Source organism: Perca fluviatilis, chromosome 2, assembly GCF_010015445.1.
Source record: "Perca fluviatilis chromosome 2, GENO_Pfluv_1.0, whole genome shotgun sequence".
Classification (NCBI taxonomy): Eukaryota; Metazoa; Chordata; class Actinopteri; order Perciformes; family Percidae; genus Perca; species Perca fluviatilis.
This window is the reverse complement of record NC_053113.1, coordinates 33,054,577-33,081,929: the sequence shown is the minus strand read 5'-3', so window position 1 is coordinate 33,081,929 and position 27,353 is coordinate 33,054,577. Positions and strand designations below refer to the sequence as shown.

The 27,353-nt window shown below is 40.7% G+C and overlaps 1 protein-coding gene across 6 annotated transcripts in view; it reads right to left on the bottom strand.

Moving 5' to 3' along the window:
- The window catches only part of stx1a (syntaxin 1A (brain)), an 88,576-nt gene that overhangs the window by 48,045 nt on the left and 13,178 nt on the right, over window positions 1–27,353 (bottom strand). For all 6 annotated transcript variants that reach the window (XR_005637456.1, XM_039787122.1, XM_039787113.1 and 3 more), the window contains exons 2-3: window positions 21,843–21,920; window positions 14,354–14,453 (exon numbers count right to left, since the gene is read on the bottom strand). Coding sequence is in view for 5 of the 6 variants with exons in the window: in XM_039787122.1 (XP_039643056.1) it covers window positions 14,354–14,453; window positions 21,843–21,920 (178 nt within the window). In the remaining variant the exon portion in view is untranslated. The remainder of the gene's footprint in view (window positions 1–14,353; window positions 14,454–21,842; window positions 21,921–27,353) is intronic.

Genomic DNA, 27,353 nt, shown 5'->3' with positions numbered 1-27,353 from the left:
TTGCATAAACAGATGCAGCGCAAACTGCGCTAGTGTTAGTAAATTAGGCCCTGAGAGCTCAGATGCGGAGACCCCTTTTTTGACCAATCAGTAAAGACCGGGCTTTTTCGGGAGGGGGGCTTAAAACTGAGAGTTTCAGACAGAGGGTGAATACACTAAAGGTGTGGACACACAGGGCCGACGGCCGACCGTTGACAGAAAAGCCAGTCGAAATGATCAGTCTCCCCGTGTTGGTCCAAAAAGTGCCACAGAACACACCAGAAAGACGAGAGAGACGAGACGCAATACATCTCTATAACAGCAGGCGGCGCTAATCTGTATTGTTGCCCAAGAAATGAAAACCAGCAGCTGATTGGACGAACGCGTCACATGGGTTTGTTTTCTCCAGAAATTCAAAGCCAGGCTGTCATGGCGGCCGTTCAGAATACGATCTCATATTGTACTAAAATAGTTCACTGAAACGTGTTTCTGAAAACATTTTAAGCGAGAAATAGGCCATGCAGTTGCTGAATCTGTCTTCATTTCAGCTCAACAAAGGTCAGTTTAAAAGATTTTCGTCAGATTTTGAGAGACTCTAGTCACCTCATTCCGCTCGCCATTTCCGGGTGAGTCCCGACTGCCCTGTCTCCGACTGAACATGTCAGGTCAGCCAAAATGAACGCCGACAGCCCCTCAGACGGACGACGGCACGGGACACACCAAACAGATTCGAGTCACTGACCTCACCAGACTGTCCAACGGCCGATAATCGGCCCTGTGTGTCAGCACCTTAACAGGTATATTCAGACAGACAGCATGAGAAAAATAATGTATTTTTTTTTTAACAATAAAGCATGTAAACATGTTCTAGGAGAAACCCAAAACAGAAGTGTTAACCTTAAAATGAGCATAATATAGGACCTTTAGATCTGAATTTCAACAGCTACATTAAGACAATTACAAAGTCAGCCTATTATCACCTTAAGAATATATCAAGGGTTAAAGGACTTGTCTCAGCAGGATTTGGAAATACTTGTCCATGCTTTTATCTTCAGTAGACTTGACTACTGTAACGGTGTCTTTACAGGTCTCCCTAAAAAATCAATCAGACAGCTGCAGCTGATTCAGAACGCTGCTGCTCGAGTCCTTACTAAGACCAAGAGAGTGGATCACATCACTCCAGTTCTGAAGTCTTTACACTGGCTTCCAGTGCCTCAAAGAATTGATTTCAAAATACTCTTGCTGGTTTATAAATCACTAAATGGTTTAGGTCCAAAATACATTTCTGATCTGCTACTACACTATGAACCACCCAGACCTCTCAGGTCGTCTGGGACAGGTCTGCTTGCTGTCCCCAGAGTCAGAACTAAACAGGGAGAAGCAGCGTTCAGTTTTTATGCTCCACATATCTGGAACAAACTTCCAGAAAACTGCAGATCCGCCGCAACTCTCAGTTCTTTTAAAACCAAGGCTGAAGACTTTTCTTTTTGATGTTGCCTTTCTTTAAATAATTGTTCATTTCTTATACCGCACTGTCACTGACTGCATTGTGTGGGTTTAATAAGAAACAACCTTTTACGAATAGAAAAGGGATTTCTTAATTTCTTATACTGCACCGTAACTTTTATTTTCATATTCTGTTTTTCATTTTGCTACTAAGTTTTGGTTATCATTATTCCAGATTGCATTGTGTGGGTTTAATAAGAAACATCCTTTTACGAATATAAAAAGGGATTTACAGTTGAAATAAGATCACTATTACTACTACTACAAAAAGTGTGAATTTCAACCGAAAGGGTTTTTGCAAAGGTTTTTCCAAGAAAGAAACTAAGACTTATAGCGACGACTATATTATAAAATTAAATTACTTTTTCCACACCAAGATGGGTGGCAAGAAGGCCCAGTTTGGAACTGGTAAAGTCCTCTGGGAGGCCAGGTTGGGAACCTGAGTTGCAACAGAAAAAGAGTTAAAGTATAAGTCCTCTGGGAGGCCCGAGTTGGACTCGGTTAACTTGTTAAGTCCTTTGTAAGGCCCAGTTTGGAACTGGTAAAGTCCTCTGGGAGGCCAGGTTTGGAACCTGAGTTGCAACAGAAAACACAAGTCCTCTGGGAGGCCCGAGTTGGACTTGGTTAAACGGTTGAAATAAGACCACTAATTACAAAAAGTGTGAATTTCAACAAAAAGGTTTTTTTGAGAAGGTTTTTCCAAGAAAGAAACTAAGGGCGTTTTCACACATACCTCGTTTGGTCCGGACTTTCGGACTTTTTAGTTTGATCCGAACCAAAATTACAGGTGTGAAACCTCCCCCGGACCACGGTCCGGATCAAAAGACCAAATTTTGGTCCGACAAAAAGAGGTGGTCTCGGTCCGGACCAAACTGAACCATGATCCGGTTCGTTTATAGTGTGAAATCATTTTTGGGATGGTTCGAACTTTCGGACCAAATACAGGAATCTCTGGCAGGCTCTCCTCGTGTTACAAGACCGGGGGAAGCTTCTTTAAGGAACAGCTCGGTGCTTAGTGAGAGAGAGAGACTGTAAATGCGCTCAGAGCAGACAGCTGTCAGCTATCAGAGCAGATAATACATCAGCAGTTTATTTGTTAAGTGGTAGTAAATGTAGGCTACAGTGTATGTTTCCGTTTGTCTCTGAATAAATGCTCCAGAAAGAAAGTCCCGTGTCTTGCTTCTCTACATCACAACAAAACAAAAAGAGCCGCGGCAGTAGGGGAGAGCAGCGGTCAGTTGAATAGCCTAAACTCTGACCCAGAGAGAGGATACGAGAGGACGGGGAAGCCGTCAACAAACCAATCAGTTCTAAGTATCTGGAGACGCAGCTCACGTATGTGATGACGGCAGGACGTAGTTTTGTCACGTAGAGATCTTTAGTGCGCTTGCAAAACTGCAGTGTGAAACCAAAACTTACCGGATCAAATGTATACAATGTAACAAAAACATGAACCTTGGTCCGGACCTTGGTTCGGACTTTCATGTGTGAAAACGCCCTAAGACTTATAGTGACGACTATATTTAAAAAAAAAAAAAAAAAGTACTTTTTCCACGGCAAGATGGGTGGATTGTTCATTTGACATAAGTCCTCTGGGAGGCCCGAGTTGGAATCGGTTAACTTGTTCTTATACTGCACTGTAAATTATATTCTCGTCTTTTATGTTTTTAATTTTTTTGTATCGTTTTTAACTGCTCTTTAATGTTTTATGTAAAGCATTTTGAATTGCCCTGTTGCTGATATGTGCTATAGAAATAAAGCTGCCTTGCCTTCAAACATACTGTATGTATTTTGACCATGAGTAGCGCTATAAAGCAATGTTTTTTATGAGTGAGTCCCCATCTTGCTTTTTGTGCGCACATGCATGCACGCAACCGCAGATGACGTAATACAAGTTTCTGCAGATTTGTCTGGCCTCAAGGATACACACAAGGTGTTTTGGTGAGTAATGCTGAATGTAAACATAACTTTTGCAAGAAAACTCCACAGGGTCCCTTTAAATACATAAGTAATATATAGGAACCAATATAACATGCATTAAATCTATTGTCTCAACTGGAAAAGAAAGGCAACAAGCACAAGTGTGCTGCAGTTAGAAAGAGAAATGGGATACTATAGTAAATTGATACAATGATCATGTGGGATATACAGAGAAGCTAACCCAATCGGACAAATGCAGAGGAAACAAACAATAATTAAATCAAGTAGGCTATTTGAAACACAAATTGTCAAATTCTAAAGAAATAAATAAATATGAAAAAAAAAATCATATTCTTGGTATACATCGGAATAAACTTGTGTTTCTTGTCAATAATTTTGCTGCCAATGGCAAAATGTATGCAGTATACAGCGAGCTGGTGGTCAGAGGCCGAGCTGAAGAGTTGGGCTGAGGCTCTCATGGCAAAATGAATAAGCAGTGCTCAGTGGTGTGTGTGTGTGTGTGTGTGTGTTTTTCCTAACACTGTTTTGAAAATTCATATATGTGTCCACAACTTCAGAAACACATAGAGGTGTAAGGGTTGTGGGAAAGTGTCGCTCTCGCTCCTGTGTAACCATAGAAACCTCTAGTATCTTGCTTCATGAGGTGAGCTGCATTGGCATCAGAGATAATGACATAAAAACTGAGCATAGTTTTGGGCCGTGAGTAGAGTGTGTGTGTCTGTTAAGGACTTAGATTAGATTTCCCCCTTGTGGTTACCAAACAGAGGAGGACAACCTGCTCAATCAAGTGTCTATTCAGCCTCATTATTGGTTGTCTGAAAGGAGGAAGAGAGCAGACACTGATGAATAACTAGAGGGAAAAGTGAGAGGGGAGCAAATTAGAGGGCAAAACTGAGGAGTCAATTGAGCTGTGGCCTCACACTTCCTCCCTCTCCCAGACGCTCTCAAATGAAATCTTCAGGTCACGCATGTTGCCATCATTAAAACTGTGTTGCTATAGCAATGTGTGCAGTCGGTCCTCTTGCCAGCGTCAGATTGTTTCAAAGTGGCAGAGGGAAAGAGATGCATAGAGATGCTTTGAGGCAGGAAGAAATGCAGAAAATGTGGAACTAGAAGAAGGGCGGAAAATTATTGGTATTCCAGGATATTTATCAAAATGTAATTAATCTATTTTTAAGGATAAAGTGCCCACTGTTTTAGGAAATGAGCCAGCCTTTAAAAAAAATGAAACAATATCTTTGTGAACTGCTTTTAAAAACTAGGACATTGTAGTTACATGCATACACTGCATGCATCGTCAACCACTAGAGCACCAGGACAACTGTGAATATGACTATTCCGACAGTTGGCAGAACACTGGGAACAAATTCAAATCCCCATGTTTGCCCTGACAAAATTAAACCAGAACGGCAAACAATGCAGAGACACAAAGCAGAACAGCTCATTCAACATTTCACAATTTCAGTCGAACAAAACTTCAGTTAAGAAGCTCACCATTTAGGGGTACAGATGTGGTGGAAAAGGTCAAAGAACCAGAACAGCAAGGAAGATTTTGTTGGGAAAACTATTCCCGTCAGGACAAACCGTATTTGTTAAATCAACAGTACAGAACAAACTGCTGCGCTCAACATCTGTAAAGACATGATTGGATGTTACTAGTTAGCTGGTAGCCAGGCAGCTAAATAAATGAGCCAATGACTGTAAAGCATGAATAAAGTTGATGGGAGGATCTGGAACGAAACTAGAAAAGTACGAGGGCATCTGGTGCCCAGGTGAATAACACTGAAGAGGCCTGGGAAAGAGATGGGGAGAGAAAGGGAATGAGCATACTTCCCAAAATGTCGAACTTTTCCTTTAACCTGCACCTAGTCTCGCATTGCCAGACCTATCTCCACAGTGCTGTGAAGTAAGGTCTGGCTACACCACACTGGGATTCTGGGATAGGAGAAAAAAAGCTCTGGGTGGTTTGCATTTCTTTAAACCAAAAACTATCATCTTGGGCGGCGCAAGTTCTGGACGCAGCGACGGTGGCTCTGCAAAATGGTCTCGGGAAGGAACAATTGCACCCCGCAAAAGAAAACAGCACATACAATATTAAATTAAGTTAACCTTTCACACATTACAGTAACATGAGCTATTTAAATTAGCCGGATACATGGTTAAACGTAATTTGTTCTTACCAGTGTATCGCCGTGTGTACTTGGTCTATATAGCAATCCCGCCAATCGGTCCCAAAAACATCCCAGTTAGAGAGCAAATGCCATGAACATATTTCTTGTAAATCTTTACACTCATTCACCAAAAGAACCAAGCAGGCTTGCCTTGTTGCAAGATCCAGATATTCTTAAATACTTGCCATTTTCAGCGTGTAGCTTGCTAGCTCGAAGTTTGTTGTTGTTTCCCAAAGGGAAAGGATTTTGAGAACGGCAACACACAGAGTGCGGAAGGTGAGGGGCAAAGCTGGTAAAGTACTTCTGTTGATCCAGAAAAACATGTACTTAACACTGCACCTGAAGGTCAATATCACATCTAGCATGGTGGGAACCATTCACCAAAAAGATGCCAACTGGATGGAACCTACATCACTCAGTATATATTACTGAGATTTGGTAAAAGATGAACATCCTGGAAGTTCTGGACAATTCTTTAAGCTTCACTTCTACAAAAGCTTTGATTCTACAGCAGCAGCAGCAGTTTATACACTCGTAAGAACACCATCCAAGTTTCTTCTTGACTGTCACAATCAGCAGTCTGTCTTTCTCATTTCCCATTCCTATTACTATATCAGTCTAATGTCAGAGTACCATGACACTGACAGGACACCAAGCCTGTTTCCTCCGCTCTAACTCAGGGTCAATTGCTGCCGCTCCAATCGCTAACTTGCAGCCATTTATCTTTTTCTCCATCTCACAGCCTCTCTCTCTCTGCCTCCCTCTGTTCTCTCTGTAAATATATTACCAGTCCTTTGTGTGTTTGCGCCACTTATTGATCGTCTAGAGTTCAGTTGTCTGATGTTTAAGAGAGACAGAATGTGAGCTCATCCCTCAAACATGACCTGCTATTTGCCTTACTGCAGAAATACAGAATGAACTCAGGTAATGACAAACTGACAGCACAGATACCACTAAACCAGATACCACACACATGCCTACCTTTCATTCAGTTGTTGCACAGCTTTTCTACAGTTAATCACAAGTGTTACTATTGAAAATACTTGTTATGGATATTTAGACTTCTCTTTTATTCCATGATAAATAGTAGATAAGTACATATACTAATAAGCAAACTAGCACACTAGTAAATATTCAGGAGTTACTTCGTTATATTTTATTATTTTAATTTGAGTGATTGATTAACTTTTTAATGTTCTTATTGTTGAATCATTTAATTTTATGTATTGTCAAAAAAACAGGACAAACTAATATTTAATGAAACCTCGACACCTTGATCTGCCGTCAAACAAGGTACAAGGTTTTGGGAGATTGATTGGCACATAAATATTCTACAATGTTTCTAACCTTAGAAATCAATTTAGACCAATATCTAGTGTTGTCATAGTTGCTGCAGCAAGTAAAACACAGTACAAGATATTTTTGGGCATCACTCAAGAGCAGATGTGGGTGTTGTACCTTTTTAAGTCTGTGCTAACAACTCCGTCCTTCACTCTAACAACCTCTCTTTCTCCTGCAACATCTTCCAAGACAGTATAACAGGGTTACTGTCACTCTGAAGCCTCCCAACACTTGACATTTCAATCTAGAACAAAGCACTAACACCACACGCCTCTCACGGACCGCTGGCTCAAGAGCCAAAAAGAACAGAGGGCAGTTAAACTAATTTATCTTACTAGCCTTGCCTTTGAACGTCCACATCTTATTAACCTCACTTTAAGAGGGATATTAATATTCCACAGTATAAAGCTGTGACTTCAATGGCTGTAACAGCACAATACAACAGCTCGGACATTATGAGGGAGATAGAGACAAATAGAGAGAGAGACAAAGGGGATAAAGGAGAGAAGCGAAGAAATAAGATGGTTGAGGTGGAACAAAGGAAATAGAGAGCTGGGGGAACTTATACAAGACTTTCAATTTTTGGTTGAGGGTGGAGGAGCTTTGGCACTCCGAGGGAGGGAGCACACTCAACCAAAAACTGATACTAGAAATAGTAACACTCACAGGCTGCAATTAAAACAAGTATCTCCAGAGCTGCGAGTCGAGGACTTTAAAGAGTCAGAGGAAAGATGCTCTTTAGAAACGGGAGGCTGAGATGTCGAGGAGGGGAGGGGGGGCAAACGCTAAGTGGTTGGAAAAACAGACTGGGAAATGTTATTAAATAAGGGTGGAATAAACTCTCAAGTATCTGCATTAAGGAGCAGATTCTCTGCATTTAAGTGCATTGTTGCAGTAGCATGGTGGTAGTTCGACAAAATTCAAAATGTAGATTTTGTACTTTATTTTATAGTATTTCTGAGGTGTATAATTCAATCTGCACCACCCATAATTTGTCCTCCTATATACATTTTATTCCCACTATTTTTTTAAATTGGTTTGAGTCAGTCAATCAATCAATCAATCAATCAATCAATCAATCAATCAGAAAAAGAGTCACCCGGTTAAATGGCAGCGGCACTCCAGGATCCAGCTGTCGCTGCGAAAGGACGCCACAGCTCCCGGCATCCCGCTGGAAACCAACGCAGGCACGGAGGCCACCCAGCTCACCGTCCGACGCCACACTAGCTAGCAGGATGCCCAGCAGAGAAGTTGCAGTCGGTGTTCAATTCCCCTCTCATGTAGAGATGGACACAGCCGTAGATCGTAGCCGACAGGCATCTTCACCTTTTCCTCTGCGTTTACTCGGTTGTTTACATTTGAAAACTTCGACCGGCCAGGCTAGCAGAGTGAAAACCAATTCACAAAAGATATGTGTTCCTCCGGTCCAGAGTAAAAATGCAAACGTGAAAACGGAGTAATAGACAAACAAAAGCAAATTAACATTTAATTTCTCTATTGTGTGTGACAAGCCCCGATTGAGTTGCTCGGTTTACACTAAATTGTGGACTAATTATCTAGCAGTTGCAGCAGTTGGAGTTTGATCCAACAATAGAGATAAAACACAATTCTTAAGTCCCTGAACTTGTAGCTTTGCATTGATTTTCTCATCCTCTGGGTAGTATAGACAGCACTGCAAGGTATTACTCCAGACTGCTTGTCTCAAATGGTCTAAATGTACGGACCAGGGAGGCACATTAAGTGCGCAGGAATCAATCATGACCACTGCTCGGGTTTCCTACCACAGTCCAAAAACAAACATGACAGGCTAATTGGAGACTCTAAAATTGCCCGTCGGTGGGCTTTGAAGGGTGAATTGTCATGTACATGTATACAGATGTCACGCATGGATGGATTATCTTGTTAATTTCCTGGACGTTACTTAACATGAAATTATGTTTTTCATCTTCTTGTAATTAATACAATAACCAGTAGTTTGAAAAAAAAACACCGTAAGCTACACTGTAAGAAGATAAACCCATATAAAATCACTTTTCCATGATTTATATTTATAACAATAAGTTTTCTGGCTTTGACTATTTTACTACTCTTCCAGAAAAACAATGTATATTTGAACAACTAAGGTGACAATTTTTGTCGTCCTCTGCTACAAAACAGCTTCAACAGATACAACTAGACTTTCCTCTAGTGAGGATCTTGATGATAGGTATTTAACCTGCAACTGAAGAGAGGGGGAATGAGAATTGAAATAAAAGACATTAGCCACTCCTAGTTATCAAACTACAGAAACAGAGAGTTCGTGAACTGTGCTTATCTCTGGAAACTGCTATCTGATTCAAAACTGTAGGGAAGAAAAGAGGAACTAGAAGTGTTGACAGCGGGGGAAAAAATGTGACAAGTGTAATATGATAAAACATCTAAAAACAACATTGTCTTAGTGTCATAAATACTTATTTTCCAATACTCTAGTGTTGATTAAAAAAGTACACCTAAAAGGTTTTAATACCTCCATCCCGCCAAATGTCATATTTCATTTCAATGTCCCACTCTCCGAGGCAAAGCTGAGCGCAAAGACCACTGATGCTCCTGCAGGAGAAGCAATCCTCACTGACTTTTGGCCTTTCATTATGAAATCTATCAAGTATAGTCTAATCGATAAAAATAACAAGAAGCGCTGCACAGGCCCAATAAACAAGCCTAGTTAACAAAACAAATAATGCATTTATGTAATGGGCAATGTGAATTCAATCATGCTTCTATATATAAAATGCATTTGTCATCCCTTCCTGCATTAGAGGAATTTGCTCATGAGGGAACACAGGTTCAATACTCATTATGACCCGATGGCTATTACCTAATCTATCATAATTATTGAACCTACTACTGTACACAGATGCTGAGCACAGCCCACACAAATCCTTAACACCCACCAAGTAAACACACACACACACACACACACACACACACACACACACACACACACACACACACACACACACACACACACAGTATTGCAATTCCCTGGTGTAAAGTTGCTATGCTTCATTTAGGGGGGGTGGTTAAACTGTGATATGGGATAATGTGTAATGCAGGGGCGAAGGTAATATTACACAGAGGCAGCTGCATATGTGTCAGCTTATGTGTGTGTACGGGCTCCGCTAGTGGGCTGGAATTAAACCCATGGAGATTATGAGGAAACGTTTCAGTCAGCGTACACAAAAGCTCCCCCAGCAGAGGGGGAGGAAGAGAAGGAGGAGAATTGCGAGGTCGGGGTTGTGAAGATGGCCAGGTGGGTGGTGGCGGGGGAGATGTGATGTGATTATGAAATTGATAAACCGTGACGGAAACAGAAGGGTTACCGTTGCACAATGTTACGCTGAGTTGTGAAAGACTCACTCTCAGTATCACACACTCAAAGTTTCACCTAATTTCAGAGAAGGAGAGGGGAGAGGAGGATTCAGGTGAGAAACTACTGTGAGAATACTTGTGTTAGAAAAGGAAAAGACTCATTCTCATCAGGAAGGAGATGAAGTTCGATTTAGTAGGAAGGAACAGAAACAAAAAAGGCTCCTCTCACAACAGGGGAGAACACAAAAGAATACCAGCAAAGACTTCATATCGCAAAAAACTGTCTGAAGACTAACAGACTATTCTCATAAAAATGATGAAAAGGCCACACTGGCCTTTTATGTGAGCAACAATTTCAATGCAACAATGAATCCGTGTAGATCTAAAGTACATTAGATTTCACATTAAAATGTCATTGTACAATTAGTTTTGATGACACACTCCTGTGGCGGCTGAAGCACAAAAATGTTACGGACTGTAAGCACACCGGTCACGGAGACAGAAAGACTACATAACAGCACTGCATAGTTCTTATGATGGTCACACCAACCCTATTTTATATGAATTATGTTCATTTATATAACTAATTTTCAACGGATAAGATGTTTTGGAAGATAAGTAACTGGCGCCTGACCAAATTAAAGATGTAGGGAGAAGCTCAGGGTGTTTGATTGGGTACACAAAGCACAAGAGAAATGAGTATATATCCCATCTACTCAAGTCAGTGTTGCCTTTTTTGTCATTTATTTCATTTAGGGCAATTCATTACCTCACTCCGATGTACACACACACACACGTTAGTTAGAGGGCTCATCTGATGCCTGCTGCTGCAAGCAGATCAATGTTTTTTGAGGTAGGTGGGAAGTAGGCAATCAGGGAGAGGAAAAGGGATTTGCGGGGTGTTACTACTGTGAATAACATCCCCCTCGTGAGAGCAGGGGTTCACTGCTGCTGTTATAACAGTAATTAATCTCTTCTGTCCCATTAAGAGCTTCTCTGAAGCATTACTGACACATTGCATTATTAAACATTGGTGTTGTTATGCAGAGCGGAAGAATATAGGTGTGTGCTGGCTTGGACAATGTAACCTTCTATGGTTGAATCAATAAATTAATTGACGATGAATCACATGTGGGAAATACACATGGGTGCAGTGGCGGCGACTGGTCATCAGGGGCCGGTGGGCACAGCCCCACCTCTTGTCAACAGAAAGAAATGCAAACCAATGTTATTTTTAATTAATTCAAGATAATTATCATCTATAATTTATTGTCTTCTATGAATATAACATCTTCCTAAATCGCATATCATTTGTGGTAGGATTTGATTTCACATTCTGCCCCTGCCTTGCTGCCTCAGACTGCGTTCTCCCGTGTTCGCGGTAGACTACAGCAGCCTGAATGTGTCAGAGTGGGGCTAGCCCCTCTCACACAATGCAATGTGCATTGTACATGGGGGAATTATTAATATGCATGCTCAGAGTGTTATTGTGTTTAATGTAGATCACACAAATTTGATGGCAAGTGGGGCTGACGGCCTGAAGCCCCACCACAGCGTCATTTCATATCTCAGATATGATTGCTAGACAGCACGGTGCCAACAGTCGGCAAGCAGAGCGAAGAGGGGAGATTGTGTTATCGTCTCTAGCTAACTTGAAAAATGATTGAAGTAGATTTTATACTCAAGCACAGGTTTGAACCCTTTGGAGGGGAAACTGGAATTAAAAACGCCTTGGTGCCCACCAGCCTCCGGATATTGACATCACTCAAACTGATAATAAGGTGGTAAAAGTAACCGCAGTTAAAGATGCTGTAGGTAAGATTGTGAAGATCCAGGACTTTGCCAACAAATTTGAACATTGAAAACTTCTCAGTCCCTCCCCCCTTTCTGCTGCAGCCCCGCCCACACAACGGAGTTTGACAGAACTGCCTAGGCATGTCAGACAACATGTTCAATAACTAAACACTAACACGTTAACTTTACTCACCAACAGTAAAACGATGCTAACTAGCAGGCTACCGTTAGCCATTTCAGCATCACATCTGACCGACCACTGTGCAAACGTTACTATCATCCTCACCAACGTAGCTTTGTGGACTTTTGACTACTAATAACCAAGTGAAAGATAAATCATTCATGGTAATTATGTTACCTGTCGAGAAGAAATGTGGCTACGTCTGCATCGTTCTTCAGATCTTTAAAATCCTGCAGCTCACGCCACCTCTGAAAAGCCACGCCAATATTCACTCGAGTTTGGGGAAACCTTTCTGCAGCTCGTGCGCGGGGAGGGGGGAGGGGAGAACGCTATTATATGCGTGTGCCTGAACAGTGATTGACAGGCAGATAGACCCCCCCTGTGGCCCTGATTGGAGAAAATCAACCGGGAGCGGTGGCATTTTGCCAATCGCACTACAGGCTGTAGGAGGTGCCAGAGGAGCTGTTTTTTATTTTATTTTACATAATTCATGTAGTTCTACTGGAACATAGGGTCAGTTTCAGCAAATATGACAGAAAGTTAGTTTTATAAGACTTACCTACTGCATCTTTAAACATGGAGTGGTTAGCTTACAAAATAAGTCAAGTTTGCCCAGAGGAAAAACCGCTGCGTCGCATTTCTCTTAGAGAGCCCTCAGCCTTGGTGAGTGAAAACACATTTTATCATCTTGCCTTCGTGGAGCTGGTCTATATGTTGATCATGTTGTGATGGATCGTTAGATGGTGAAAAGTGTGTATATATTGAGTTGGTGTCATAGAATGAATCTGTATGCATCGCCGCATGACGTTACATTTTTCTGGCTAAACTCTAACGTTACTACCATGGCCCCTAAAAGCACCGTCATCTGGCGGTGCCTGTAGCCGGGCTTGCAGTCACCTATTGACGGCTAAACAACTGGCGCTGGTATGTGTTCACGTTACAGCGCTGTCTGTTTTGTGGAGCCATGCTAATAGAGTGAGATACATGTTAATAGAGTGAGATACAGAGTATTCTAGTTTTACTGGTATAGTGCCCAACTTTTAAAATTGTGCCCCACCAACTGCATGGGTGAAACATTTGAAAAAAAGATTTGAAAAAGTCATAATCCTTAAGATTTCTGTTCAGGTTTATTTGACTATAGCATCTTAATAATACAAGAGTATCATATGAAATTACCTCACTACCAGCTGTGACAGCGATGCTGGTATTGTTTTCACCTTGTGAGTCTGTGTGTGTGTGTGTGTGTGTGTGTGTGTGTGTCATCATGGCAAAATGTGATCCTGGAGATACATACTGTAGCGGAAAGTACCACATAGGCCTACTATGTCAGGTGGACAAATTTTGTCACCATGATAGCATCACAACCGTGCAAAATGCAGTCACAAAACTTTACAGGTATGTTGTTGAAATCAAAATAAAGGCCACGTTCGAAAATGGGTGTGGTCCGAGCAAGGATGCCAGAAGTAAGGGGATAGGAAGTAGGCCCCTGGCCTAATTTGGAATTATACCAAGGGAAAGCCCATCGCAAGATGGTCTCTGGTTTGGTGTATTGAAGATGGTGGTGGGGGCCGGTTTGGCGAAGATAGACTTTAACTATTGCTCAGACTTCAGTGAGACATTTAAATTCATTTGTTGCACAAAGCTGTCTCCGTAAGACTAATTTGTCATGACTTCTACATAAATTAAGACTATTCAAATTAAAAAAACATGGCTGATCGAGCACCTGCATCGAGTCACTCAGCTCCGTTCACTGCAGCAGAAAATATTTGCCTTCTGGAAGATAAGACGACAATAGTTCCAGTTGAGCGTAGTTTAAGTGCCTAAGTTCCTCAAAAGGCTCTGGCAAAAGCTGTTGCAGTGGAAAATTCCCTGATTTATTCAGATTTTTAATTTTATGTCAGCCACATGGTATTTCAGAACCAGAGGATACAGATGCAACAAGACTATTAGATAAAACCAGAACAATAGACTAAACAAGGAAAGAAGGTGAAGGTCCCGGTGTGTTGAGCTCTTTACCCTGAGAGATTTATGATTTATTCAGTATGTTTGAGGGAATTAAATAAGAATAAAAAGAAAAGTAAAACAGCCTTACTCTCATCTGGGTTAGGTGAAGCGAGGATGGCGCTGTGCTTCCTCTTCACCTCCTCAACTTTCTCTGCCAGAGATTCGATAAAACCCCGGATCTCCTCCACCTGTCAAGAGGGAGACAGAGAGACCAAATGGTACTTTAGATCTCCTCAGTGCTGAGGCAGGAAGTACCAGTGATTAGTCTGAGTGATGTTGATAGAAACCAAACTGAAGATGTTATTATCGTATTAGAGGCAGAATGAAAGCAGAGTCAAGCAGGTTTAAGTGAAAGAAAACATAGGAGGGTTTCATGTTTATTTGGGCTCAATCATCATTTCTCTGTGACTTTCAAACACTGGAGCAATCTGTCATGTATGTGTGTGATGTGTGGACTAAATTAGCAGAAAACAGGGCGGTATTCAAACTAAAATCTTTCAAATTAACATACACAGATATCCTCATCAATATACAGCTGGTATTAATAATTAACACAAATAGAGCAACGTCCACTTCATTACAATTAAATGCCTTTTTGAGGTCATTTTAGTCAACAACTGGCAGGAAAGATGAATCCCTATGTGCTGTGAAAATGACTCAGTTTTCTACTTTTGATACTCAGAAAGTCCTTACAACCTATGATGTAGTTCAGGGTATGATACAACTGCGCAAGGACAGAGCTGCACAAAGCAACAAAAAAATGATGTGGGTACACTACATCGCGAAAAATATGTTGATAACCAAACATTACACCCATATTTGATTGTTGAATATCTCATTACAAAACCATGGGCATTAATCCGCTACCATAACAGCCTCCACGCTTCCTGGAAGACTTTCCAGAAGACTTTAGTGCCTGGCTGCAGAGATTTGCTCCGACTCAGCCACAAACGCATTAGTGGGGTCAGCCGCTGATGCTGGCCGATAAGCTCTGGCTCACAGTCGGCATTCCAGCTCATCCCAAAGTTGTTGTGTTGTGCGTTTGTGCACAGGGACATCTTCACGTTGAAATAGGGAAGAGCCTTCCCCAAACTGATGTTACAAGGAACTACACAACTGTCCAAAATATCATTGTGTGCTTTAGTATTAAGAAGTGCCTTAATTGGACCTAATGCGCCTAGCCCAAAAGTAAACAAATGTTATCATTTAAAAAAAAAAAATACTAAAAACATCTAACAACAGAAAATAAACATCTGGATCTCCATCAAAATCTTTCCATAATTGTTTCTTGGCTTGGTGCCTCCCTGTTAAACAAATATCAGGCATGTTCTGCAGATAAACGACAGACAAACAGACTAACTAGGTGAAAATAAAATATCCTCGGACATAAAAATAGTAGTTTTCCTTTGAGCATGTGAGTGAGTTTTAAAGATGCCGGGCTAGCTGGTTCCCTCGGTTTCCCTCTATGCTCATATTTAGCGTACAGACATGAGACTGATATCAATCTTCTCTTCAATCTTCAATCTAACTCTCAGCAAGAAAGTGAATAAACGTCTTTCCTAAAATGTTGAACAATGCCTTTAAGCATGTCATTAAATGCATTAAAGAAAACTGAGCCTGGAAGTGCATCATATACATATACTCTGCACTTCAAACCATCATCTGCCACTGAGATTAAGGTCTGACATTCCTCCCTGCTGCCTCCAAAAGCTGTGCTGCCTCTGGTTTAGGTAACAGCTGGACGAGCAGCAGGTTACATCTGTCAGTGACTTCATCAATATCTACTTTCATCTCAGTCTGTCATCTACTCCCGATCACTTTCTCCTCCTCTACACCTGCTCCGCTACAGGCCAGCCTGCTCTCCCTTCATTCTTCTCTATGATGAGTCATAGTTACTGTATTTGACTTTTCCATTTGCAGCCCACCTTTTCTCTGTCACTTCTCAAAGCTCTGCGTTCCCTTCGTTTCTCCATCCATACATTCTTGAGCCCTCAGCCTGGTTCATTATTCTCCCATTATCTCTTTAATTAGCTGCTGATTGGATCCGTCTTTTTTTTTAATAACAACATAATTGGCTCTGGAAGACCACTAGGGAAAGACCAGAAGGCACACTGGGTGAATACAGAGTTGAATACATGTAAGACAGACAGGTGGGGAGAGATGACAAAGTTAAGTGAGACAGGAACGCAGGGAGGAAGAAGTGGCAGAGACGGTAAGTGAGCGGAAGATTAAACCACTTTAAGCTATCTCAGTTTAGAGACCATGTGTTAGTGAGTCATGGTGCGTCGCTCAGGTCTCATAAGACATTAGGCAAATTGTATTGGTGTGGGAAAACAAAAACAATTTCCGACATGCAGAAACAAAATAAACAGACACACAAACACACACCGATTTTATAACTCTCCTTTATGAACTTGATATGCTTGTATCGATCAAGACATTTGTCGGCATCTTGTAATGCCCTGTTAACGAGCCAAATCCCACAGCTGGTGATGCAGTCACCAAAAAGAAAAAAAAAAGTCTGTTTTCCTACTTCTACTACATCTAATTTTCGTTGTCAGTCAAATTCTTATCTGGTGAGGAGCATGACTGGAGGGCATGAGGCCACAGTTTGTCTTGCCTCTGCTCACTTCATTCTTGCATCATCTGGTGAGGGATTTTGGGGGGCATGAAATGAGTCTTGCTGCACAATGTAAGAAGTACTGATAAACGTAATGGTGTTTATACTGTATGCATCTCAAAGTATGACTAATTCATAAAGATAAGGCTCACAATCACTTTCATTGACTGTTACAAGAATTTCTTTAAATGCTTTTTTTGTCTCACTGCATGAAGGTTGTGGTTTGTCTTTAAAAGCACTTGGTAACAGTAAATATGTTATAAAAATGTCATAATAATCATAATTATAATGATCAATGGGCAATGGACACATTCCTACTTTTTCTTTACCATAAAACTAGAGGTATAAATAGCTTAAGTAGATAGAAATAGATAGAAAATAAGAATGAGTGTTCCTAAATTGATCATAATTTAACATAAACCTGTTTTACTTCAATACTGATGTAAACAAACCTTTTATAGCATTGTAAAATGTTAATAACTGAATTCATGACCGCATAAGATCGGAGCCTCAACAAAGCATCACATACTGCAGAAACATGCATACACACACTTCTGTCAAAGCTGTGAAGTGAAGTCAACATACAACACATGGTACAGATTCGTTCTTACACACACAGACTAAAAGTGTGGCTATAAACAGCCCAAGTCAGATGTCATAGCCTACCTGCTGTTGAACAACATGGTAGACAGTAAGGATGTCATTACAGCTACCATCTGCAGTGATTCAACAACTCCAGAAAACCTTTTTAAAAAACTAAATCAGAGAAGGTTGTGTTTGTACACTGCTTTGCTAGTTTGATGAGCTGAGGGGAATAAACTTCACAGGCCAGATTCATTATGAAGAGATATGTCAACCACATACAGTAAAGCTCTATGCAGCACATGCAACATTTTCAAATGACACTATGAAAAGTCTAAAAATAATTAATTCTGATTCCCAGTCCAGCAATATTTTGAAAATACTGATAAAGAATAAGTATTTGAAACACTCAATGAGTGACATCAAAGTAAAATAAATTGTCCATCCTGACTTCTTTCCCAGGATTTTTTAGATAGTCAAAGATAATTATCTGGTATACTGTGTATACCAGAATATTTCAGGATTTTGTTGAAAGATTTCCTGAACGTTTGCCAGTTTTCTCTCTCCTCTTAGATTCACGTTTCACTTGGGATCCGAGAGGTTTTGGATGACATTGTAATTCTATGGCATCGAGGCATAAGCTATAACGTTCTTGATCTTGTTAAAAGAATACTTTTATTATTGTTTCTGGTTTCTTTGATGACTATTTTGAAAATGATAAAATGCACCCTTGTCCTTAAATTGCAATATAGGCAATTATATCATCACCCACACATAGATCCAGATACGCTGCACAGTGTAGTACATGATACTTTAATACACAGCCACATGCACAAACAAATGCCACAAACACATTATGAAATCAATATCCACACTCTGAGGGTCATGTTTATGGTGTGAGTGAAGGACAAAAGGCAGCTGTGGTCTCGCACCCAGTCAGAGTGAGAGGCTGATTACTCCTTCACTGTCTACACCCCCCTCTTTCACATGTACCTGTTCCTTCTCTCTGGTTTGGTGTCTAACTTTTCCATATCACTCTACATATACTCTCCTTTCAAAATCTCTCGCTCAGTCTCAAACTGTTCTCTGTTGCCTGCTGTCTCCACATTTCACTCAATCTCCTCTTTCTTTGCCTTCTCACTTGAGGCAGATGTAACAGACTGAAATTCCTGACAGATAAAGAGACGTACGTTTCAGTATCTAGGATGGATACAGACAGTCTATCAGTGGCAAGAAGCAGCAGCAGAACAGAAATGAGGAGACAAACGACTGCAGAGTTCCCTCAGAGCTAAAGTGTTTTAGCAGTTATTTTGAAGTTATACCATGTATTTTTCCTGTAATGATTGTCAAACCTCAAACACAGGAGATTAAGTCCTGGGTACAGACGTAACAACATTGTTACTTCTTTTTTTAAATTGTGTTGCTAGAATATGGGTTGCAGAGGACACTGGGAGACATTCTTTCTCATACACATTTTAAACATGAAGTTAGGCAAGTACAATGGGGGCATTGAACTTGTCATGGATGTGCTTGGTCATCTCTTCTTTTTCTTAATTAATATACATCATATAAAGGCGCAGCAGGGTTCTGGAGATATTAGGGTGGCATCTCTTCTATTTGCAGATGTTGTTGTCCTTTTGGTTTTATTAGACTTTGACCTCTGATGTACTATGAAACAGATTGCAGCTCAGTGTGATGCTGTCAAGATGAAGATCATCACCTTTAAATCTGACAGAATGCTTCTCTCTCCATAAATGATGGAAGATTAACCCTTAAAAGGTATAGTGCGTAGTTGAGGATGAGGAATTCTAAGCAATGACAGCAACACTGTCAGCGCATCCACATGACACAAGCCTTCTGTGATCGCGCACCACCCCTCCTCCACACAGTTGCTTGTTGCCAAGGAAGACACGTAGGATTAAAAGAACACTTTAGAAGAGGTAATTATCTTCACTCAAGCTTCTGCGCGTGAAAGTCGCCGGACGACACCATTTTCTAAACATAGCCATACTGAGAAAAACAGAGAGAGTTTTGTGGAGCTGGTAGTCTTAATTAGCTTTGTATCAACTCATTTGGCAATGGCATGAATGTGACGGACGTTCATTATTATAAAAAAGTTACGCACTAAAGCTTTAAATGGATAGCTAGGGTCTTTAGCAACCTGGGTCTATATTACACCCTGTCTAATTCATTCAGTTAATATTGAAAGAAGCCAGTTCAAGTAGTTTGGGCACCTAATAACGATGCTTCTGGTCATCTCCCTTTGGAGGCTTTCAAAGGATGACCAACTGGGAGGGCCCACATAGGAGGGATTCAATCTCCCAGCCGCACTGGAGGACCCAGTGACCCTGGAGGGAAGAGCACTTGAGGAAGTAGAAGCCTTCCCTTACTTAGGCAGCGTCATTGACAAGCAGGGTGGCATGGATACAGACGTCAGAGCCTGAATCGGCTTCAATCATCCAGCTGAGAAACATTTGGAGCTCCAAAGAAATCAGCCAGTGGACAAAGCTCAGACTCTTTAGCTTGAAAAATAAGCCTATACAACGCCTATACTACGCATATACTACTCTGTGGATCAGAGACATATAGGACAACCGAGAACACAATGACGAAAGTACAAGCATTCATCAACAGCTGCCTGAGGCTGATCTTGAGAGCCCACTGGCCAGATACCATCAGCAACAATGACCTCTGGCAGGGAATAGGCCAACAACCATTGGAAGAAGAGATCAAGAGAAGAAGATGGAGATGGATTGGCCACACACTCCGGAAACCAAATACAAGCACCGCCAGCCAGGCTCTTAGATGTGGTCATATATGATTAAAGGTATATGAAACGTTTAAAATGTACCTGAATGTAGCAGTAATTGTCCCATATGTTATATACAGTGTGTCCATCATATGCCTGTTGAATTGTTACAACATGTGACGGCTGCATGCTTCTCACTGTTGATGCGATTTGTCTGTATTTCCCACATATTTATATTATTACTGAGACCGTTGCTTAATATATTTAATATCTACACAGGGATTTTGATTGATGCACCTGCAGCTCGGTCACAGATGATTCTCTGGGTGATAGGTTTGTTGTCTCATGTTGCTTTGAAAACTCGCATATCAAAGTGCTGATTGTCCGACCTCTTTCATAACTCACAAACGCAGCTAAATGGCATCCAACGTTACTCGATACCTTTGTAGCAGCATTTGCAATGGTGATTTAAATACTTCAAAGTTAAAGCCAGTCACCATTTTCATAAATTGACAGATACAGACGTTTTAGAAGGACTGCCACATAAGATATAACATATACGGCAGTGACAGATGAAGACAGACATGATAGATGATAATACATATGGATTATATAGAGGAAATCTTCCTCGAAACCGAATTATCCTGCTTTTTAAACCACTCAATATGGAAGATGTACAGTATGTAGCAGGCCCATTAAAAACAGAGCCCCCCCCCCTCTGAGAGCCAGCACATGTGCTTAGTGTGTATAGGGAATTACACTCCCAAATGCATGTAAAGATGCAGGCTTGGTGCATAGTAGTATCTGTCATGCACAAGAGGCGTAACTGGAAATAAATAAATGATATCACCAATGTTGTTATTCAGAGCTGGACAAGAAGAGCATTGTTATGTTGTTAAATCAATAAAGGCTGTTTCAAATTAAATGAAATACATGACGATATATGCCACACCAGCAACATCAAACATTAGCAACATCAAAAGTTAGAAATCATTTCAATGCTCCCCAGAGAAAATTTTTATTTCAGGGCTCTGAAAAACCAACACGTCTATATTCAACATCAGGAGAGAATCCCAGGCAGATTGTAGTGCGACCTGGACTTTAATTTAAGATGACAAGTTATTAGCCTACTATCAACCCGTTAAATGTGTGAAAGGGAAGGTACTGTAGAGACAGAGATACACTTCCTCCTCCACTGTGAGAAGTTCTCTTCACTAAGCGTGTTACACTTTGAGGAAATAGCAAAGAAAATACCAAACTTCCCAATGTTAACCCCAGAAGAGATGCTGTCAGTTATCCTAGGAGCCAATTATATGTATCGGCCTGACACATCCTGATGGACTCATAATCACTGTAGGATCCCCAAACTTATAGAATTGTATAGTATTGTATATTAATTATATTAAAATTGATAAACAAAATTGTATTGTGTAATGTAATTGTTTTGTAGTGTAGTGTATTATATTATGTAGCAATCATCAGAATATAGAACCTACGGGACAGCTATCTATTTAATATGTGATATGAGAGAGAGAGAGAGAGAGAGAGAGAGAGAGAGAGAGAGAGAGAGAGAGAGAGAGAGAGAAATAAAAAGAAGGAAATACCAGGACCGTGAGAGAAACAAACCTGTTCGAAGAATTCATCCATAAAGCCTTTGTCCATCCCCACAGCGACTTCATCCTCCTCTTCTGTCGTCTCCTTCCCCTGGACGAACACACATACATTTAGGAATTATTTCAAACAGCTATAAGATAAAATAATGAACATGTTCACTGACCTAATAAAAAAAAAAAAAAAAACTTCAATGAAAAATGTAAGACTTAATTGTACGATTGTAACACAGGTCACACTCTCCCCAACCGTCCACCCATCAACTGGTTAGAAACAAGGAGCACTTAATGACACTTATAATTAGAACCACAAGTCGAGTCATTAGCAAGTTATTATTGAATTAGGACCTAGGGGCAGAGAAAACCTTGACTTTTAAATACTCCAGCCTGCACACTCATACATCAGCATACAGATACATACCAACATTTAAGCATAAAGGAATATTTTGGGTAATACGCTAATTTGCTTGAAAAGATTGATATCTCTTTCATATCTTTCCATTAAATATGAAGCTACATCTAAGAGGTGGTTAGCTTAGCTTAGCATAAAGACTGGACATAGGGGGAAACAGCTAGCCAGGCTCTGTCCAAAGGTAGCATAGTCCAACCGACCAGCACCTCTAAAGCTCACTAATTTACACGTTATCTTATTCGTATATTTTGAACAAAAAGCAAGTGTAAAAACATTTGGTTTAACAGGAAGTTGCTATGCCAGACAACACAGTATCTCTCTGTAAGAAATGTTTCCCCAAATATCCAAATATTAAATGTAGCCTACAAAATGGGAAGCAAATATAAGCAAGAGGATATCTCAGTATCAAAGAAAAAGCACAAAAGTGGAATCTTCTTTTAAAACGACTACAGGTCTTTGAATACAAGGAGTACCACTAGATGACAAGAAAAAAATTGCTTTTTCTGCTGCTGCAAAATGGTATATTTACATTAGCAAGGTCTATAATTGTTCAGCAAATTTACAAAAGGTTGGAAATAAAAAATATGTAGCTTTTCCATTTCTAACTTAAACCGTAACAAACTTTCTTTTTTTTTTTACATATTTTACATGATCACAAAGAACATAAGGCCTAGCCGGTCTGTAGCAAAAAGAGTAAAAAAATTTAACTTTACAGTTCAACTGGTTCATCTTGAAAAAGTTACAACTTCTCAAACTTTCCAGCGTCTAGCCAAGGATTCATTCTGATATACATGCTCAATTCTAATCACATATCAGCCATTACCCTACATTAGCAGTGATCTCATGTGGCGTCATCTCATTCATCTAGCCTCTGTCAAACTAATTCACTTCCCCATTAGAGATCCATTTGCTTCTCGCAAACACTGTAGAGAGGGAGTGGTTTTCTTCTTCTGGCTGAAATGGTATCCTTATTCTCATCCCAAATATTTCCAAATTGAGAAAATAATCAGCGAATTACTCGACAATGAAAATAATCGTTGCAGCCCTTGACTCAAGAACGTAGCACAACTACAGAATCTTATAATTAATTTAACAGGTACTTTCCTAGTTGTGTGTATCAAAGGATTAGGATTGTATTTATTTCTCCTTCACAACAGGCAACCTCCGATCTTCAGCCACCTCCAATCCTCTAAAATCAAAGTGTTCTTTTAAAAATCCTCACTGACCAAAAGCAAAAATCCCTTAAGTCTAGTTTGTTTAAAACAAGCGGAGTTCCGTTTGAATGCAGTGAATAGTGTGCATGATGTTCTGGGATCCAGAAGACTTAAAGCCATGCATTGCCTTTTACAAAAGGTAAGAAAACAATCTTTAAACAAGTAGGTCCAATTAATATATAAAACCTGCAAAGAGTTGTATTAAGATATTATTTTCATCCCATACATGTGTGCGGGCAGTCAGCCAGGTTCGTCTAGACTCTAGACAAAGACACTAATGTGCATGCATTAGTCCAGCAGTGCAGAGTGCAGGAAGCAGGAGAAATCATCATCATATACAGTGGGTACGGAAAGTATTCAGACCCCTTTAACATTTTCAATCTTTGTTTCATTGCAGCCATTTGCTAAAATCTAAAAAGTTAAATTTTATTTCTCATTAATGTACACTCAGCACCCCATCTTGACAAAAAAAAAAAAAATAAAATAAAAAAAAAGTAGAAATTTTTGCAAATTTATTAAAAAAGAAAAACTGAAATATCACATGGTCATAAGTATTCAGACCCTTTGCTCAGAAGCACCCTTTTGAGCTAGTACAGCCATGAGTCTTCTTGGGAATGATGCAACAAGTTTTTCACACCTGGATTTGGGGATCCTCTGCCATTCTTCCTTGCAGATCCTCTCCAGTTCCGTCAGGTTGGATGGTGAACGTTGGCGGACAGCCATTTTCAGGTCTCTCCAGAGATGCGCAATTGGGTTTAGGTCAGGGCTCTGGCTGGGCCAGTCAAGAATGGTCACAGAGTTGTTCCGAAGACACTCCTTTGTTATTTTAGCTGTGTGCTTAGAGTCATTGACTTGTTCGGCCCAGTCTGAGGTCCTGAGCACTCTGGATGAGGTTTTCTTCCAGGTTATCGCTGTACTTGGCCGCATTCATCTTTCCTTCAATTGCAACCAGTCGTCCTGTCCCTGCAGCTGAAAAACACCCCCATAGCATGATGCTGCCACCACCATGTTTCACTGTTGGATTGTCTTGGGCAGGTGATGAGCAGTGCCTGGTTTTCTCCACACATACTGCTTAGAATTAACGCCAAAAAGTTCAATCTTGGTCTCATCAGACCAGAGAATCTTATTTCTCATAGTCTGGGAGTCCTTCATGTGTTTTTTGGCAAACTCTATGCAGGGTTTCATATGTCTTGCACTGAAGAGAGGCTTCCATCAGGCCACTCTGCCATAAAGCCCCAACTGGTGGAGGGCTGCAGTGATGGTTGACTTTGTGGAACTTCCTCCCATCTCAGCCACAGTGATCTTTGGGCTCTTCTTTAGCTCTCTCACCAAGGCTCTTCTCCCACGATTGCTCAGTTTGGCTGGACGGCCAGGTCTAGGAAGAGTTCTGGTCGTCCCAAACTTCTTCCATTTAAGGATTATGGAGGCCACTGTGCTCTTAGGAACCTTGAGTGCTGCAGAAATTCTTTTGTAACCTTGGCCAGATCTGTGCCTTGCCACAATTCTGTCTCTGAGCTCCCTGGGCAGTTCCTTCGACCTCATGATTCTCATCTGCTCTGACATACACTGTGAGCTGTAAGGTCTTATATAGACAGGTGTGTGCCTTGCCTAATCAACTCCAATCAGTTTAATTAAACACAGCAGGACTCCAATGAAGGAGTAGAACCATCTCAAGGAGGATCAGAAGAAATGGACAGCATGTGAGTTAAATATGATAAATATGATATTTCAATTTTTCTTTTTTAATAAATTTGCAAAAATGTCTACATTTCTGTTTTTTTCTGTCAAGATGGGGTGCTGAGTGTACATTAATGAGAAATAAAATTAACTTTTTAGATTTTAGCAAATGGCTGCAATGAAACAAAGATTTAAAATTTTAAAGGGGTCTGAATACTTTCTGTACCCACTGTAAGTTGGGGATGCAATTTTCAATAGAGGTAATTAGTATAGTAGTATAATAATAAAAAATAGTATTGCCATGCATGTATTTAATGATGGATTCCTCTTTAACTGTTTAATACATCCATGATGGCTCCCTACATCAGTGACATGCTAATCTACAGATAATTGATATTGACGTCTGTGCTAGTAACATGACTGTACCTTAACACAGCATTTTTTTTTCCTATATTCTTTTAATGTGTATTAAAATCAAGAAACACAGAACACACTTAACAGCAGAGGATAATGCACCGAGACCTAAAAAAAAACATAGCAGCACCACCACAATTTTTTTTTAATTAAAATCAATAAATCAGAAGCAAAAAAAATAAAAAGAGCAAGGCCGGATATACATGCCCTTTGCTTGTGATGACATTTCGAGTCATTAAAACAAAGTTTTTCCAAATGTATATTTCAACTCCATTCTGTGTAGAGATAACGTGTGATGTGCTGACACGGAAGTGGAGAAGAAATGTTGGAAAACGGGCAGAAGAACAGCGGGAGAGGATCCATTTCGTGAGAAAAACGTCTGAGAGGACAGACTTCAGGAAGAGATGGTGAGGCAATTGAAGCAAAACTAAGTGAGAGGAATGCAGAGCCACTGTGACCACGCTAATACTATCTAAACCCACTCAGACTTGATTTAATCCAACAAAAACTGGATAATTTTATTCATCATAACTAAACATTTGGAAAATAAAATGATTTTGCCTCAATATTCCCAATCTGAGGGTTTATCTTTAAAGTGACACCTATCATGACAACAGCCAATATGGGGGGTGTCATTTTCTTGGTGTGGAGTAAAACTCTTTAGATGGGATAAATAAATAAAAGTTTGGTGTTGGTATGGCAATGAGGTACATTGTCGAACTGGAGACTATTGGAAGCAGAGACAAAAGAGGCGGCAGCAGCAGGAGGCAGAGGAGGAGGAGGACGGCGACAAGCAGGGAATCAGAATAAGCTCCGAGAGCACCAGTAATGTGCGGCGCCTCCACACAGAGATACTGTATCTCCTGCAGAGAGAAGAGCGCTTTGCTCTGGCTTTTTCTTTGAGTGGTCAGAAGGGGAGAAGACCTGAGCGATGCCCCCCAGACCTCCACCTCCCCCCAGATCTGAAGCTCCTGCATGCTGAGCCACATTGACACTGCCTGGGAGAGGACTTCAATGCTACATTCTTGGCTCAGCCTACAGACTTGACTGTCCACACACAGAAGATGCTCTAAAGCCAGACTTGCAAACATGTATGCACACAACAGCTAGCTGAGATAGATTTATATATATAGATATATATATAGAGAGAGAGATCAAGGCCTATAAAAGCCGGTCCCCATTAGGCTATAACCCTTCCATTCACTTTGCCCCTTGGGATCACACATGGGTGAAACACCGCGGCAGGAGTAGTGGCCTGATGATGCTGTTTATTAAATTAGAGAGTTGTTCTAGGCACCATGCCAGCAGGGAGTCGCTCCATAAAGACAGAAGGCAGTGCCTGCTGATCCAGTGTAAACAGGGGTGCAGGAAATATAGTCCATGAGTGAGGGAGCGAGAGACAAAACAGACCTCTAGTATGCGGGCTACAAAATCACAGCTGTCAGCACAGACAAAAAGAAGAGGAGAAAGAGGGCAACACAATAATTATTTAAAGCTGTGAAAGTGTAATTGTATGTGCAAAAAGAGGACATAGAGACGCTGCGTGTGTGTGTTGATGTGTAAGTTCTAAGGTTAAACAGAGAGGGTGGGACTATAGTGATCATGCGAGCGCGTTCAGACCCTTTTCATGATTTTATAAGAAAGAGAAGAGCAGCAAGAGACAGTTTAAGTAGAGATGGAAAGCCATGTGGGCAGCACTTTATTGTCCTTATGTGTTTCCATATTAAAGCAGACCAGTTTCCTGCATCTTTGTAATAAGCCAATTCAAGCAGCTTCCTGCAGTCCCATTAGAAATGACTCATACAAATCT